Source organism: Sceloporus undulatus, chromosome 1 (genome assembly GCF_019175285.1).
Source record: "Sceloporus undulatus isolate JIND9_A2432 ecotype Alabama chromosome 1, SceUnd_v1.1, whole genome shotgun sequence".
NCBI classification, from domain to species: domain Eukaryota; kingdom Metazoa; phylum Chordata; class Lepidosauria; order Squamata; family Phrynosomatidae; genus Sceloporus; species Sceloporus undulatus.
Genome location: NC_056522.1, coordinates 73,907,967 through 73,922,197, shown reverse-complemented (window position 1 = coordinate 73,922,197; position 14,231 = coordinate 73,907,967). Strand labels below are relative to the sequence as shown.

Genomic DNA, 14,231 nt, shown 5'->3' with positions numbered 1-14,231 from the left:
GCACTGTGAGTTTACACAGTGTTGTACATACAATAAAGTAAAATAAAATAAAGTAAAATAAAGACCTTGCAGTGGTGTACGTTCTACAAAGAACAATGGAGATTAATACATATATTAAATTAGAAGCAATAAAATAAACTACACAGTTTAAAATATCATAGGCTAACAATCATGTAAGGCCTGGGAACGCTTCCCTAAACAGGATTGTCTTCAATTCAGCTTTGAAACTTGTTAATGAAGTAATGGACCATGGTTTGTGCAGGAAGAGTGTTCCACAAATAGGGGTCAGTGAGTGAAAAGGGGTGGATCCGAGCTGAAGAAGTAGAGATCGTTGTCTGGTACAATAGTCCTTGGTTACCAGACCATAGGGCATGGTTAGGAAGGTAAGGAGATGCCAATTCTGGCAGGCAAGGAGGGGACAAATCATGCAGAACTTTGAAATTCACTAACAGAGGTTTGTAGCGAATATGGAAAGGGAGAGGGGGCCAGTGGAGGGATGACAGTAGGGGAGAGATCTGATCGAAACCGTGTGCAGAAACAATTATATGTGCAGCTGAATGTTGAACAGAGATTAAAGGATGAAGGTGGGAAAGAGAAAGTCCCATCAAAAGAATATTACAATAATCCAGTTGTGAAACCACTAGAGCATGGACCAGAATCTCGACAGTAGATGCCAAAAGAAATGGTCTGATTTTTGCAATATTAAAAACAAAAAATCTGCGTGCCTTGGTTGCAGCCTGAATCTGAGGGATACATGACAAGGATGAATCAAAGATAAAACCAAGACTATGGGCTTTTTGCACTGGTTGAATAGAGATACCATTGACTAAGATAGAAAAGGAGCATTGCACAGTTGGCTTTGGTGGAAAAGCATGTAGTTCAGACTTGGCTGTATTGAGCTTCAAACAGCAATGAAGCATTCAGTCAGAGATAGCAGTGAGGCAAGATGAAACTTGCAGTTCAACAAGTGAAGAGAGTTCAGGGATTGAAAGATACAGTTGAGTGTCTTCAGCGTATAGATGATAATCAAGGTCAAAGGAGCTAATAAGATTGCAGGGTATAACGAGAAAACAACAAGGGACCGAAAAGAGAACCCTGTGGAACGCCAACAGACAGCAGAACAGGAGATGAAGCCTGACTACCCATGACCACTGCAAAAGAACTGTCTGACAGATAAGATTTAAACCAATTGAAAACAGAGTCAGCGAACCTGAGGTCGGAAAGTATGTCAACTAGGAGACCGTGATTGCAGACAGATCAAGAAGGATGGGAATAGAATAAAGGCCATTTGCCTTGGCTCACAAAAGATCATTCGCGATCTTTGTGAGAGCCATTTTGGTACAATGCCGTGGGCAAAAACCAGATTGAAAATGGTCTAAGATAGAGTTAGCATCAAGACAACTCATTCCAAAACCTTAGAAAGAAAAGGAAGAAGAGAAATAGAATAAGAGTTTAGCATAAAGCAGCTGAATCATCCACATACCAGGTAGTTCTCCCCCCCCCCCCCCCCGTGATAAGCTATAACATTTGTGAATAGTTTCTATATTTCTGTTATATCTGCATATGCCTGTCAGCTGCAAAGTCACTACAAAGGGGAATATGTTTTTTCTGCAATTAACACATTTTCCCTTTCACAACATTTTTTCCCATTTTCCTCCTCTGGGAGGTATGTGTTTCAGAAAATTAAGCTAGTGTTCACTTTTCAAGAGCTAATCACAAACCAAAGTAAACTAAATACAAGAAGCACAGTTGTGGACTGTAACATGTTGTGATATACAGATGCCTTTTGTCACTCAAGAGAGCACCTCTTCTAAATGCAGTGGGATCTGTGATTCTATGATTCATGATTCATCAAGGGCTAGATTTTTCAGGAGCCAAGGCCCAACATCTTGAGCTGCAGCAAAAATATCTTCCTGCATTGTGCTTTGGATTATCTGGGAGCTTCTGAAACCAAATATAAAATAAAATTTAAAATAAAAATAAATAAATAATGCAAGTAATTAACAAGGACCCACAAAGAAAAATCCATTGTTGTTATTATTTCTAAGTTACTCATTTTCCATTTAATGTTTGTTTATTTTGTCTCTGAAAGAGGATGAAGACCTATCCTTCCAGGAGAGTGATATTTACTCATCTCCGTGCTGATAAGCTTCCAAAATCAGTCTTCAAGAACAAAGCCAAAATGAGTAATCTTTTTAATTTACTATAATCAGAGGATTGGCCAAACAAAAGCAAAGCCACTCAATCAGATGGATTTACTTTTACTATTTATTATTATATTTATTTATATCCTGCTTTTTCTGCATTTCTTAATCCATCAACTGTGAGTACTTTTCTTATATATTTCACTTTATGTCAAATATTTCCATACTTCTTGATATTAAAAAATACCCAGAGAAATCATATAAACATCAACAACAATAAAATGAATAAAACACAAAAATCCATAAGTAAGCAGTCAAATAGGAAGGATTTTCAGCAAGGAAACTTTAAATTAAAGGTACAGGAATCCTGAACACTCACAATAGGACACCGGAAAGGCTGGTGGGACAGCTCCAACCAAAGGGATGAGAAGAGAAAAGTGACCATTTGTCCACAAATTGAAACTGAGGGAACAGGTCAGAAAACATTGGATTGCAATGATTTGACAATTCTGTTGATTTCCTCTCTATCAAAAATGAGGGAACATAAGATGCCAGTTCTAAATATAAGGTCTGGTATAAAACCAACTTGTATCTGACCTCTACAGTACATGCTTCCTAGGTCAGCTACCATTCACAGCCTGCTATCGTCAAGAACATGTGTGAGAACAGCATGGTCTGTGTAGTGTGCATGTGAGGAAAATATTCTGTAGGAAAAAAAACACACACACAAAGAGTCTTGCAGAAAAAGAAAACCACTGTTTTATGTGTAGGAAATGAATTAATTATGAATATGCTTTCCTTTCCATGCACCATCTCTCTCTTTGAAAAAGTCATGACATATTTTTTCCCAAAATGAATGGGTCAGCCATTCAGAGAATTAATCCAAACTGTTAAATTAGATTGTGGCTCCCAGCAGCTATTATTCAGCATTAAGCAGCCAGGACAAGATGCAAAAACAACATAAGACTAAGGAGTTTATCAGACAAGGGAAATTGGAAGTATAATCCAATGGCAATCTGAACGCAATCATGAGATTTAATGTTATTGCGTCATAAACTACCACAGGCAATTTCGGGCAATGGGAAGTCAGTCCGAACGCCATCATGGGGTTTCACGTTATTGCATGAGAGTTGATCACACGCAATTTCAGGCAATGGCAAGCTATTTTCGGGCGATGGGAAGTCAGTTTGAACACAATTCAAATTCATGTAAATTCGCTGAACTAGTGAATTCACGTGAATGCATTCTGGCCCAACTTTCTTTTCATTCAAAATTAAGGGAAATTGGGGGTGTGGTTAAGATGGCGGAGAGAACGCATCGGGCTCCGTGAGCGGGAACCCGCTGCTCTACCTCGGACTGGTCTGGCATTGTAGCAACCCTGTTTGCGAAGTGTTGGACATTACCCCTATAAATTAATAGGGATCAACCTGACCCCCAAGGATCTAGGAGCAACCGAGCCAACTGGGAAGGAGAAAGGAGAGAAGCGGCTTGGGAGCCCGAAGATCGCGGGTCCAAAGGCAGCCCGAGGCAGAAGCCTTTTCAGGTTTATCTCCGACCTACCACTTTTAATTGGGGCTCTGCTATTACTTTGTTTAAATACTTGGTCAATGAGACTTGGATACAACTACTGAAAGTATTGATAAATCTCGAGGTGGGCAATTTGTGCAGCCGAAAGTTATTAAGAGTTTGGGCTGCCTTAAGAGTTTGGAGGACACTTAATAATCTCTTACGGACTGGGGAACAGCTAAGCTGCAGATTCGAATGAAAGTGCATGCTGAAAGATTATCTAAAAGAAGAGCCAGAAGAGTGGACATAATAATAGCAAGCTGCAAAATTTGCAAAACTTGCAAATTATAACATTAAGAAATATAAGAAAAAGTTAAAAGAAGAAGAAGTCCTATTTTTGTTACATAGTTCAAACCTTAACAAGACCCAGCTGAAAGAGGTTGCTACTTTGATACACGGACCCAAGTGATTATAATTAGTGGGGGCTGAAAAGAGAAGTACTCTGCTGCAGCAAAAAAAGAGGACAAAAGAGGACAGGAGAGGAGACAAAGGGGATTTTCATAATTGGAAAGGAAAGGCTCCGTTAAAGAGAGGGTGGTGGAGGTGATTGAGAGGTTGCTACGAAAAAGAGGACAGGGGAGGAGATGACAGAGAGATTTAAAGTCTGAAAAGAAAGTTATTAAGAAACAAGAAGATAGAGGAGGGAATAACCGGAATATTTACAATTGGAAGGGAAAATACCACCCTGAATAAGAATGAATAAGAAGGAATAAGAGAGACGAGGAGGAGAGGACAGAGAAAAAGGCTGAGCCGGGAAAGAGGACAGAGGAGGAGACAACAGAGACTTTCTCAATTTGAAAGGAAATCCAGGACAAACAGAGAGGACGAGAGGACGAGCGGAGAGAGGACGGTGAGAAAGGCTACGACGGAAAAGAGGACAGGGATGGAGACAACGGAGATATTCATAATTTGAGAGGAAAGTAGGGGTAATCAGTGAAGACAAGAGGACGAGAGGGAAGAGGACAGAGAGAAAGGTTGCAACGAAAAAGAGGACAAGGAAGGAGAAGACGGTCAACTGTAAAAAAGGATTTGAGACTGGAATAAAAATGGGGGAATTTGATTAAGATTATTGCTGATTTCGAATTTGGGCTGTAACATGATTATATATATTGAGGCTTAAATTGGTCATCTTTGATCAGAACATAAATATAAAAAAAAAAGTTTCAAAGGTAGGTTTTAGTTATAAATAAATATAGGGGAAAATAGCGCTGAGGGAAAATCAGGGACTGAGATAGAAACAAAATAAGGGAAAATAACACTTGTCTCTTAAGTTTATGAATTTAAATCTATTGAAGCTAAAGAAGCTGGAAATTTGAATTAATCCTTTATTACAAAAAATTTAGACTGACAAAAGAAGTCAATTAGAGTAACTTACTTTAGGCTGATTTTTAAGTTACTGTAAAAAGATAATAGAATTACTGTAGTTCAGAATGTCGGTAGTAACAAGACTAACAGCACAAAAACAGACACAAGGTGGCATGTCAGCACAAGTTAGAAGACCATCACTGGAAGCAAAGCCACCCGACTCTAATGAAAAAATTCTTGAAGCTATAGAAAGAATGGAAAAAAACTTCAGACAGGAACTTAAGACTTCCAGAAATGAAATGAGGGCTGACTTTAAGAAGGAAATAGAGGAATTAAAAGGCACAATTAAATCTATGAATGATGATTTAAAAGAAATACATAGTGAGGTGACAACTTTAAAACAAAAAACTGAAATATTAGAAGTTAAGACAAAGGAAATTGAAAAAAAGCAGGTTGTGGAAATTGAACAAAATCTAATTAAAGATGCCAAACAAAGGAAAAAATGTCTGAGAATCAGGGGGCTAAAGGAAAATGTAGGAGAAAATCTATATGATTTAATACTCCCATTCCTAGCAGAATTAATGGAGGTTTCTATTGAATGTATTGAGGCAGAGACTGATAAGATCTACAGAACTAGTTCGAACTTTGCAAAAAAGAAAGGACTTCCAAGAGACATTTTGGTCTTTTTCCTGAAAGAAAGGACGGTAGACAGGATTGTGAAGGAAGGATTTGGGAAAACAATGTTAATAGACGACTCAAATATCAAAGTATTTCGTGACATCCCGGCCGCAATATTGAAAAAGAAAATCAGATATTTGGGAATAACACTGACTAATAAAAACTCAGAATTGTATGAAAATAATTATATTATTTTGTGGAAAGAAATCAAAAAAGAACTAGAAAGATATTCTAAACTGAATTTATCATTAATGGGAAAGATAGCCACAATCAAAATGAATATGTTCCCTAAATTCATGTTTCTTTTCCAGAATCTGCCTATAGTCAAAAATGAAAAAAACTTTTATTTTGTGGGAAAAAGAATTATTTGGGTTTATATGGAATAAAAAGAAACCCAGAATAAAAAGAATTGTTATGAAAGATTTAAAAGAAAATGGGGGTTTCGGGGTACCTGATTTAAAATTATACCATGATGCGTGTGCGTTAGACTGGATACAGGACTGGATTTTGTGTGATAATGATGATTTACTAAAATTAGAAGGATTCAATATGAGTTGTGGGTGGCATAACTACTTAGGATACAAAAAGAAACCGAAAAATAAAGAAGTTGGGGATCATGCAATCAGAACACCATTGTATCATGTGTGGGAGAGAACAAAAAAGAAATTCTATAACAAACTGCCAAATTGGATTTCTCCTCAGGAAGCTTGGGGTCTGAGAATAGGGGGCACGCAAAAGATAATTAGTTACAAGGAGTTATTGGACTGGACAAATGGCATCCCAAGAATGTTATCTATAGCAGAACTAGAAGAAAAAGGAATTAAGATAGATTGGTTTACATACTACCAATTAAAAGAAAGATTTAAATGGGATAGGGAGCAAAATGGAATAAATGAAACTGAAACAGAGCTGGATAAAGTGCTTATACATTCAAAAAATGCTACTATATCTAAATTGTATAAAGTACTTTTGAAAAGAGAAACAGAAGGAGAAGTAGTTAAAGAAACATGTGTTAAATGGTCGCAAAACATAGGACATAGCATTCCTTTGGATATCTGGCAAAGGACTTGGGGAAAAGATTTGAGATTTACTTGTAGCATGGATGTAAAGGAAAATTTTTATAAAATGCTATATCGTTGGCACTATTCTCCCAGTAAAATAGCTAAAATGCAAGGGAAAATTTTAAATTTTTGTTGGAAATGTCCCAGTACAACGGCAACATATTATCATGTCTGGTGGACTTGCCCGGTGGCAAATAAATACTGGAAAATAATTCATGATACTATGCAAAAAATTTTACAAATTAAAATTAATTTTAAGCCAGAGGCTTTCCTGTTAAATATACTTGAAGATAAAGGTGAACGTATTAATTTGAAGTTTTTGCTGTATGCCTTTACGGCAGCAAGGTTATGTTACGCCAAAAGATGGAAAGATAAAAATGCCCCAACAACTCAAGATTGGTTAGAGAAATGGTTGAGTATGGTACAACTGGACAAATTAACACTATTAAGAAAAGACAAATGGTCTGATGACTGGGAAGAAAATTGGATAAAAATATATGATTATGTGAAAAATGAAACGTAATGTGATGCTCTAGGTTATAGTCTTGTTGTATCTTTTGGGAATACAGTATGGATAAATGAAGCTTGATTGTAACTCATTGACGGATATAATGCAATATAGGGCAGAGAAGGGGGGTTTCAAAGTATTGGGGGGTAGAAAAATCAAATTTAGGATCAAGAATGTATAAATGTATAATTGTTAATTGTGTTCGGAATCTGTATTATCTTGATCAAAAAAAAAATCAAGTGGATTTCTGTAAATAAATCATTATTGCAAAATGCCAAAAAAAAAAAAAAAAACAAAACAAAACAAAACAAAACAAAACAAAATTAAGGGAAATTCTTCCTGTGTGATAAACTCCAAAGAATCTCAGGCATTCTAGGGATTGCTGTGGGATGTGTGTACGTATTTGAGAGATTTTGATGACAATTAAAAAATGAAATGTTATTTTCTCCATACTGCTACTGTATTAGCTAACACAATTAAAATGAAATTAGGGGATCTCAAGATATTCCTAAATAGATAGGTTGGGCCTGCCCTTTAAAATAGCTAAGTAGGTTGAATCCACCCCTTACTCTTTATAACAATGGTTATGTCCAATTTGCATTGCAAAGAAAATCCCTTAGTGCATGTTGTAGATGAAGATACTTCATGTGTGATTTTTGCATCCTTGTCCTATGCATTAATAATCCACATGGTTTAAATAATTTGCAAATATTCATTGTTGTTCCCACTATGTCTCTCCTATTCAGTCAACAAATGTCAGAAATGAAGGAATTATAGTGGAAGCAGGAATGAGGATAGTAATTATCTTCAAATGTTGTTGAAGTTCACCTCCCAGTATTCCTCACTGTGTCTAGGGTGGTTAGGGCTGCTAGACATTGTAGTCCACAAGTAACTCATAATGAATTAAATGTGGCTTATTTCCAATTAGGTGTTCATAAGATTGCAGTAATAGAATGTGCTGCTTAGGAATTTGTTTAAATAAATGATAATGTATTTTAAAAGCTGCAATACCATCTTCTTTTATTCATAATTTTCACATTTTTGCTTTTTTTGTTTAAGATCCTGCTGCTGGTTCGTAATCCAAAAGATGTTGCTGCATCTTTTTTCCATTTTTCAAACACGTTTGCTGCATACCCACCATATGAAACATTTGGACCATTCTTTGAAGCCTTAATGAAGGGAGAAGGTAGGATTTCAGTTTGTGTACTCATGCCAATTTAATAATAATAATTTTATTTCTTACCTGCTTCTTCTCACGGCTTGAGGTGGGTTACAATATAGTTAAAACACAATAATTACATAAAATACACATATCAAGCTGCATAAAATACATATATTAAGAGATCTATGCAATATTTATACTACAATACATAGAACAATAATTAAATATAAAATTCATGTTTAAAATTCATAATTAAAAACTGCCTGGATAGACCTGTAGGAAGAGATGGGTGTTCAAATGTGTCTTATATTCTGACACCGGTTTTAGCTGTCGGATCTCTTCTAGTTAGTCAGTCCACAGCTGATGAGAAGGCCCTCTGACTAATGGCTACCAGTAAGGTTGTGGCAAACTGTGGCAACTGCCCTTCAGAGAACCTCAATGTTCTCTAAGTAATGAAAATACACATACATATATGAGAAAACCAGTCACTGTGAGTCTTATCACATTACAAAAGTTAGTCGAGATACAGCAATAGAGAAACAGCTTTCTGTTTACATCTCCACATGTTCTCAAAGCACTTCTGTTCTATTCAGAAACATTGTTGCTGTTGTTGTTAACTGCCCTTGAGTTGACCCCTATACATGGTGACCCTGTGGATGAAGTATCTCCAACACTTACTGTCCCCCACTGCTCTCATAAATCCTATAAATGAAGGCCCGTGACCTCCCTGATTGAGTCTTTCTACCTGGCTTGCAGTCTTCCTCTCTTTCTGTTGCCTTCTACATTCCATAGTATTATAGTATTTTATCTAGTGAGTCATACAGGCAGCCCAGCTCCATCAGGGCTAGCCTGGAAGAAGAGACTCCTCCCTCCATAACTGTTATCTTCCGGCCTGTGAGGGAGTTGACCAGGCAGCCAGTTCCATCAGGGCTAGCCTGGAAGAAGAGAATCCTCCCTCCATAACTGTCATCTTCCGGCCTGAGAGGGAGTTGACCAGGCAGCCCAGCTCCATCAGGGCTAGCCTGAAGAAGAGGAGCCCTCCCTCCAGTCCATCTGCCTTGGTCCAGGCCTCAGAGGGAGAGAAGAATGCTGGACCTGATCCCCTCCCCGCTCCCCATTACCTTCTCCTTTTGTGTAGTGTCTTTTAGATTGTAAGCCTGAGGGCAGGGAACCGTCTATTATCCCCTCTGTTGTAAACCACCCGGATTCCCAGAGATTGGGCGGTATATAAATAAATCCTATTATTATTATTATTATTATTATTCCTTCTCATGATGTGGCCTCAGTTTCACCATCTTGGCTTCCAGGGAGAGTTCACCTTGATCTGTTCTAGGATCAATTTGTTTGTCTTTTTGGTTGTCCATGGTATCCTCTGTACTTCTCTCCAGCACTGCATCTCAACTGAGTTGTTTCCTTTTTATTGTTTCCTTCTGTTTCTCTCCATTGGTTATTACAGTAGTTTTCTTTACCTTTGCACATTCGTTCCATTCATGGTTATGGTTTTGTACCTATCTTCCTTTTATTTTGCTTCTCTTTTTCTCTTTCTCTTCTTTGTGAGAGAGATGGTTGTATTAGCATGCCTTTTTGTCATGCTGGAAAAATATGTTTGCTATACTTTTATGCCCACCTGCCTCTGGTGGAAGAAAGCAGTGCTATGATGATGTCACAGAGTGAGAGAAAAAAGAAAGGTGCTGCACTATCGCTGCATCTTAGATTACTTTTTTAATGTGATAAGGCACTCATTCACTCTTGTGTAGTCAACAGATATCAGAATTGAAGGGATTATACTACAAGCAAGGGTAGACATTGTTATGCTCTCCAAATATTGTTGATTTTCATCTCCCAGCATTCCTCACCATTCACTATCTGGTTTGGGGCTGCTAGGAGTTGCAATCATCCAATATCGGGACAGCTATAAAATCCCTGGTCTGCCCCCTGTGGGTTCATCCCAGTCCCAGCCTCCTGAAGCCCCTTCATCTGCTGCCAGTGATCTGAGCCCTCCACACTCCTCTGTCTTAGGAGGCTCAATTTCCAGCAGCTGAGAGGGACCCCCATCAGCACGGCCTGGGGGCCAGGGCCAGACACTCCATGGACATCATGAAAGTGAGTCCCTATCCCTCCCTCCTTCCTTCCTTCTTGCAGCCAGCACCAGACACACCTTTGATACAAAGCACTTTGGATCCCTGCAAGACTTTTCCTGGTTCCCTGGGCAAGAGATCTTAAGGAAATCCTTCTGGTGGCAGTGGCTAATCTCACACAAACACACACAGACACACACTACTTCCCGTGTGTAAAGCTGTGGAGCAAAGGCAAGTTGGGGCTCATTCCCACTAGTGGGAACGACATGAAATAAGAACATAATTCACTTCCATAGTGAGAACTACACATCGGTCTAAATCGAATCCGAGACGTGTTGTCAGTGCAAATCACAAACCAGTTGAAATGCAAGTGGGAATGGGCCCTAAATAATTAAGGAAGTGACTCTTTTTGAGGCAGCTTTTTCAACTGGTCAGAAAATAGTCAAGAGATAACATAGGCCCAGTACATTCCTGTATGAAAGGCCAGACTTGATATGGCCTGTTTTCCCACGGAGGGACGTTGCAGCAGCCAAACTGCCTGGCGTCCCCCCCGCCCCAAAAAGAACCCTGGAAAATGGGTTCTTTTTGTGTTGCCAGGCAAACGTCACAAGTGTGCCAATGGTGCACTTGTGACGTAAGCAACACACAGCAACATGTATATGCTGTGTGTTGCTTACACCAAGATGGTAGCGCCCATGTGGATGGGATGCCCCCATTAGGCAACCACCATGCTGTGCAAGGGTTAGGGACCATGTGGTTGGTGCACGGTCCCTAACCCTAGTATCGGTGGTGGCACGGCGCTTCAGGACCATCTGTCCCAGGCCATTGTTTCTTTCTCTCACACACCACCTTAAAGTATGGAGGAAAGTGTAACCTGAATGTCTAACCTATGCTGAAGCATGAAGCTGGGAGAAATGAGTGACTTTGATTACAGAGTTATCAACCAGACTTTTTTTTTTAATAGTTGTCTCTGATTACTGTTGCATGATTTCTGATTTCCACTAGTGCCTTGGGGGTCCTATATTGACTTTCTTTGTGTGTGGAACAAGTACATTGATGAAGAAAATGTCATGCTGATAACATATGAAGAACTAAAAGAGGTACAATCAATATTGTTAAGATATGAGACTTCCCACATTGATTCCTCACTGCAACCATATGAGGAAAATTAAACTAAGAGGTAGTAATGAGCTCAAAGTGAGCTTCAGAGAGCTCACTTTGCAAAATTTAAATATACATTAATTTAAATATACATTAATAGTTAAAATTATAGAGCTTAAGTTTTTAGACACTGCCTACTCTGAAAATGTATATTTTTAGAAAGCTTTCCTGAGAATTGCTGAAACAATAACATCCCCTATAAAACAACATTTGTTTGTTTGTTTTTGTGTGTACCTTCTGTTCTGTAGCTTTTGTTGCAGCTTTGAATCAGGAAAGGAGATGAAAGTATAAAATTGCAACAGAGGAGAAATGACAGCATCATTTCATGTTAAGCACTTGACCCTTGTGGTGCTAGAGGAGACTTCTGTGGACTGCAAAGAAAAAGAAAAGAAAAAGAAAAAGAAAAAAAGAAAGAAAGAAAAGAAAAGAAAAGACAAATATATGGGTCCAAATGTATATAAAGCTTCAACTATCCCTAAAGTCTGAGCAGATGGACAGGAAAAACCAGGAAGAGCTTGTTTTTCCCCATACCAATTGGAAACTCCATTGTCCATGTGGCCCCCTCCAATGGAGGGCCGAACCACCCACGGGCAAACCACACCATGCAGTATCAAGCTGCATCTCTTCAGCTTTTCCCCACCTCTCTTCCATGCATGCACACCATTGCATGAACAAACAAACCGAGACTTGAATTACACCCCTTCTCCCACCCAGCTGCCATCCCATTGGATGCTTTATGTCACCAGTCATGTGCATTGATAAGAACTGTTGCTTTGTTTTTTTCCTTACAGAACACAGCTTTAGGAGCTAAAAAAATAGCTAAATTCTTTGAACTGAACCTAAGTGAGGAAGACATTCAGGGTGTTGCAGAAAGGAGCACATTCAAGACTATGAAAGACCATTCTAAAAAAACCCATGGAGAATTTGGTGATGTTCTTTTCCGTAAAGGTATCTTTTTCTTTTAATATATATCTATTAATAGTTTTCAAAATAAACACATACATACATAGAGTTTGACATGAATATACACAAAAACAAGAAACATAAACAGTAACAACATATATTATATAACCTATAACCCTCCCCCAATTAAGACTCCCTTCCTTTCTCTAATTGCCACTTAACCATATGTTCTAGTCTCTTCTACTCTTTAAGTAGAATAAAATGTCATCAAAAAAGAATGATCTGTGTACAATACCTTTTTTTACTTCTCTAGAAAACAATGGGAAGCCAACTATGCAAAGTGATATACAAATTCTGTGATAAAGGTTGGGTGATTATATGTATTTTACATCATGGCAATTGGCAATACAACATCCTGCAATCTTCTCTTCACTGATGTTAGAGATGTTATAATCCATTTTCACTTGCCCATTTACTGGCAGTGATTGGGATACTTGCCTACAAAAGGAGACATTTATTTATCACCTATATCCAGTCACATTTCAGACCTCCTGTATACATTTACCTGCAAAAGCAAATATGTGGCTTCCATATCAGAAATGGAAAATTTTGGATACTTATCATACCCATGGTATTTATATATACAGTACAAATCTGTATATGTGTCTGCTTTCAGGTACCGTGAGTGACTGGAAGACACTTTTTAGTCAAGAGAACAACCAGGAAATGGACATGGCATTTAAAGAGCGTTTGGCAGGAACCAAAGTGGGAGAAATGATCAAGTATGATATTTACTGCAAGGCATGAAGCCTCAGGAAGAGATACTTTCTTGGAGTGAATTGAAAAAAGATCTCATTTTGTCTCAATAGGAAACAAATATTTGGCTACAAAAGAGACCCAGCTTTCTAGAATAAAATTTCAATCAGTTCAATTTTGTCTTTATTTCTTAGATTAGATGTGACATTGAGCCAGAATACTGAGGAAACCATTATTTCTTATTCTTAGGTACCATGCTGATATGGACAGTGGCATCATTAGTCTTGGTGTCGGTAACTCATGGTGGCACCTCCCATTTACCTTCTCCTGTATCAGACCACACACAAACCTTAGTAATGTTTTTCATACTAATGTTACTCAGAAATCATATTTCTTATATATCACTGGCAATAGTAGTGACATAAACAACTAGCTAAATTAAAATCATACCTTTAAATTACAATATCATACACACAGCCTAAACCTATTTACATTTACATAGTTTTGTGTGGTTCAAGTGAAAATTTTGTTGGAAAACAACAGAACTCAAAATAAAATCATTTCAGAAGTACATCAAAATTATGTTTATTTTAATGTTAAACTTTACCTTTACATGAGATACATTACTGATCAGGTTTGATTATTACATAATCAATAATGCCCCAAATAATGTAAAATATACTCATAAATGAAATAATAATAGTAATAAAATAATAAATCATTTATTTGTAGCCCGCTTTTCCTGGGTAGATCAAAGCGGGTAACATGGTTGTATACAATATACAAATTGTAACAACAATCAATCAGTACATCAATATAAAAACAATTAAAACAAGGTTAAAAAATACAAGCTAAAACATACAGACTAGCTGACTCAAAAGTGCATGTGCAGTGTGCAGTGGGGAGATA

General features: G+C 37.8%; 1 protein-coding gene across 2 annotated transcripts in view; it reads left to right on the top strand.

Moving 5' to 3' along the window:
• Window positions 1–13,497, top strand: part of LOC121929358 (sulfotransferase 6B1-like) — a 20,106-nt gene extending 6,609 nt beyond the window's left edge. For both annotated transcript variants that reach the window (XM_042464868.1, XM_042464859.1), the window contains exons 4-8: window positions 2,093–2,182; window positions 8,322–8,448; window positions 11,508–11,602; window positions 12,455–12,611; window positions 13,243–13,497. In XM_042464868.1, coding sequence (XP_042320802.1) covers window positions 2,093–2,182; window positions 8,322–8,448; window positions 11,508–11,602; window positions 12,455–12,611; window positions 13,243–13,373 — 600 coding nt within the window. In that variant the 3' untranslated portion in view covers window positions 13,374–13,497. The remainder of the gene's footprint in view (window positions 1–2,092; window positions 2,183–8,321; window positions 8,449–11,507; window positions 11,603–12,454; window positions 12,612–13,242) is intronic.
• Window positions 13,498–14,231: the final 734 nt, after the last annotated feature.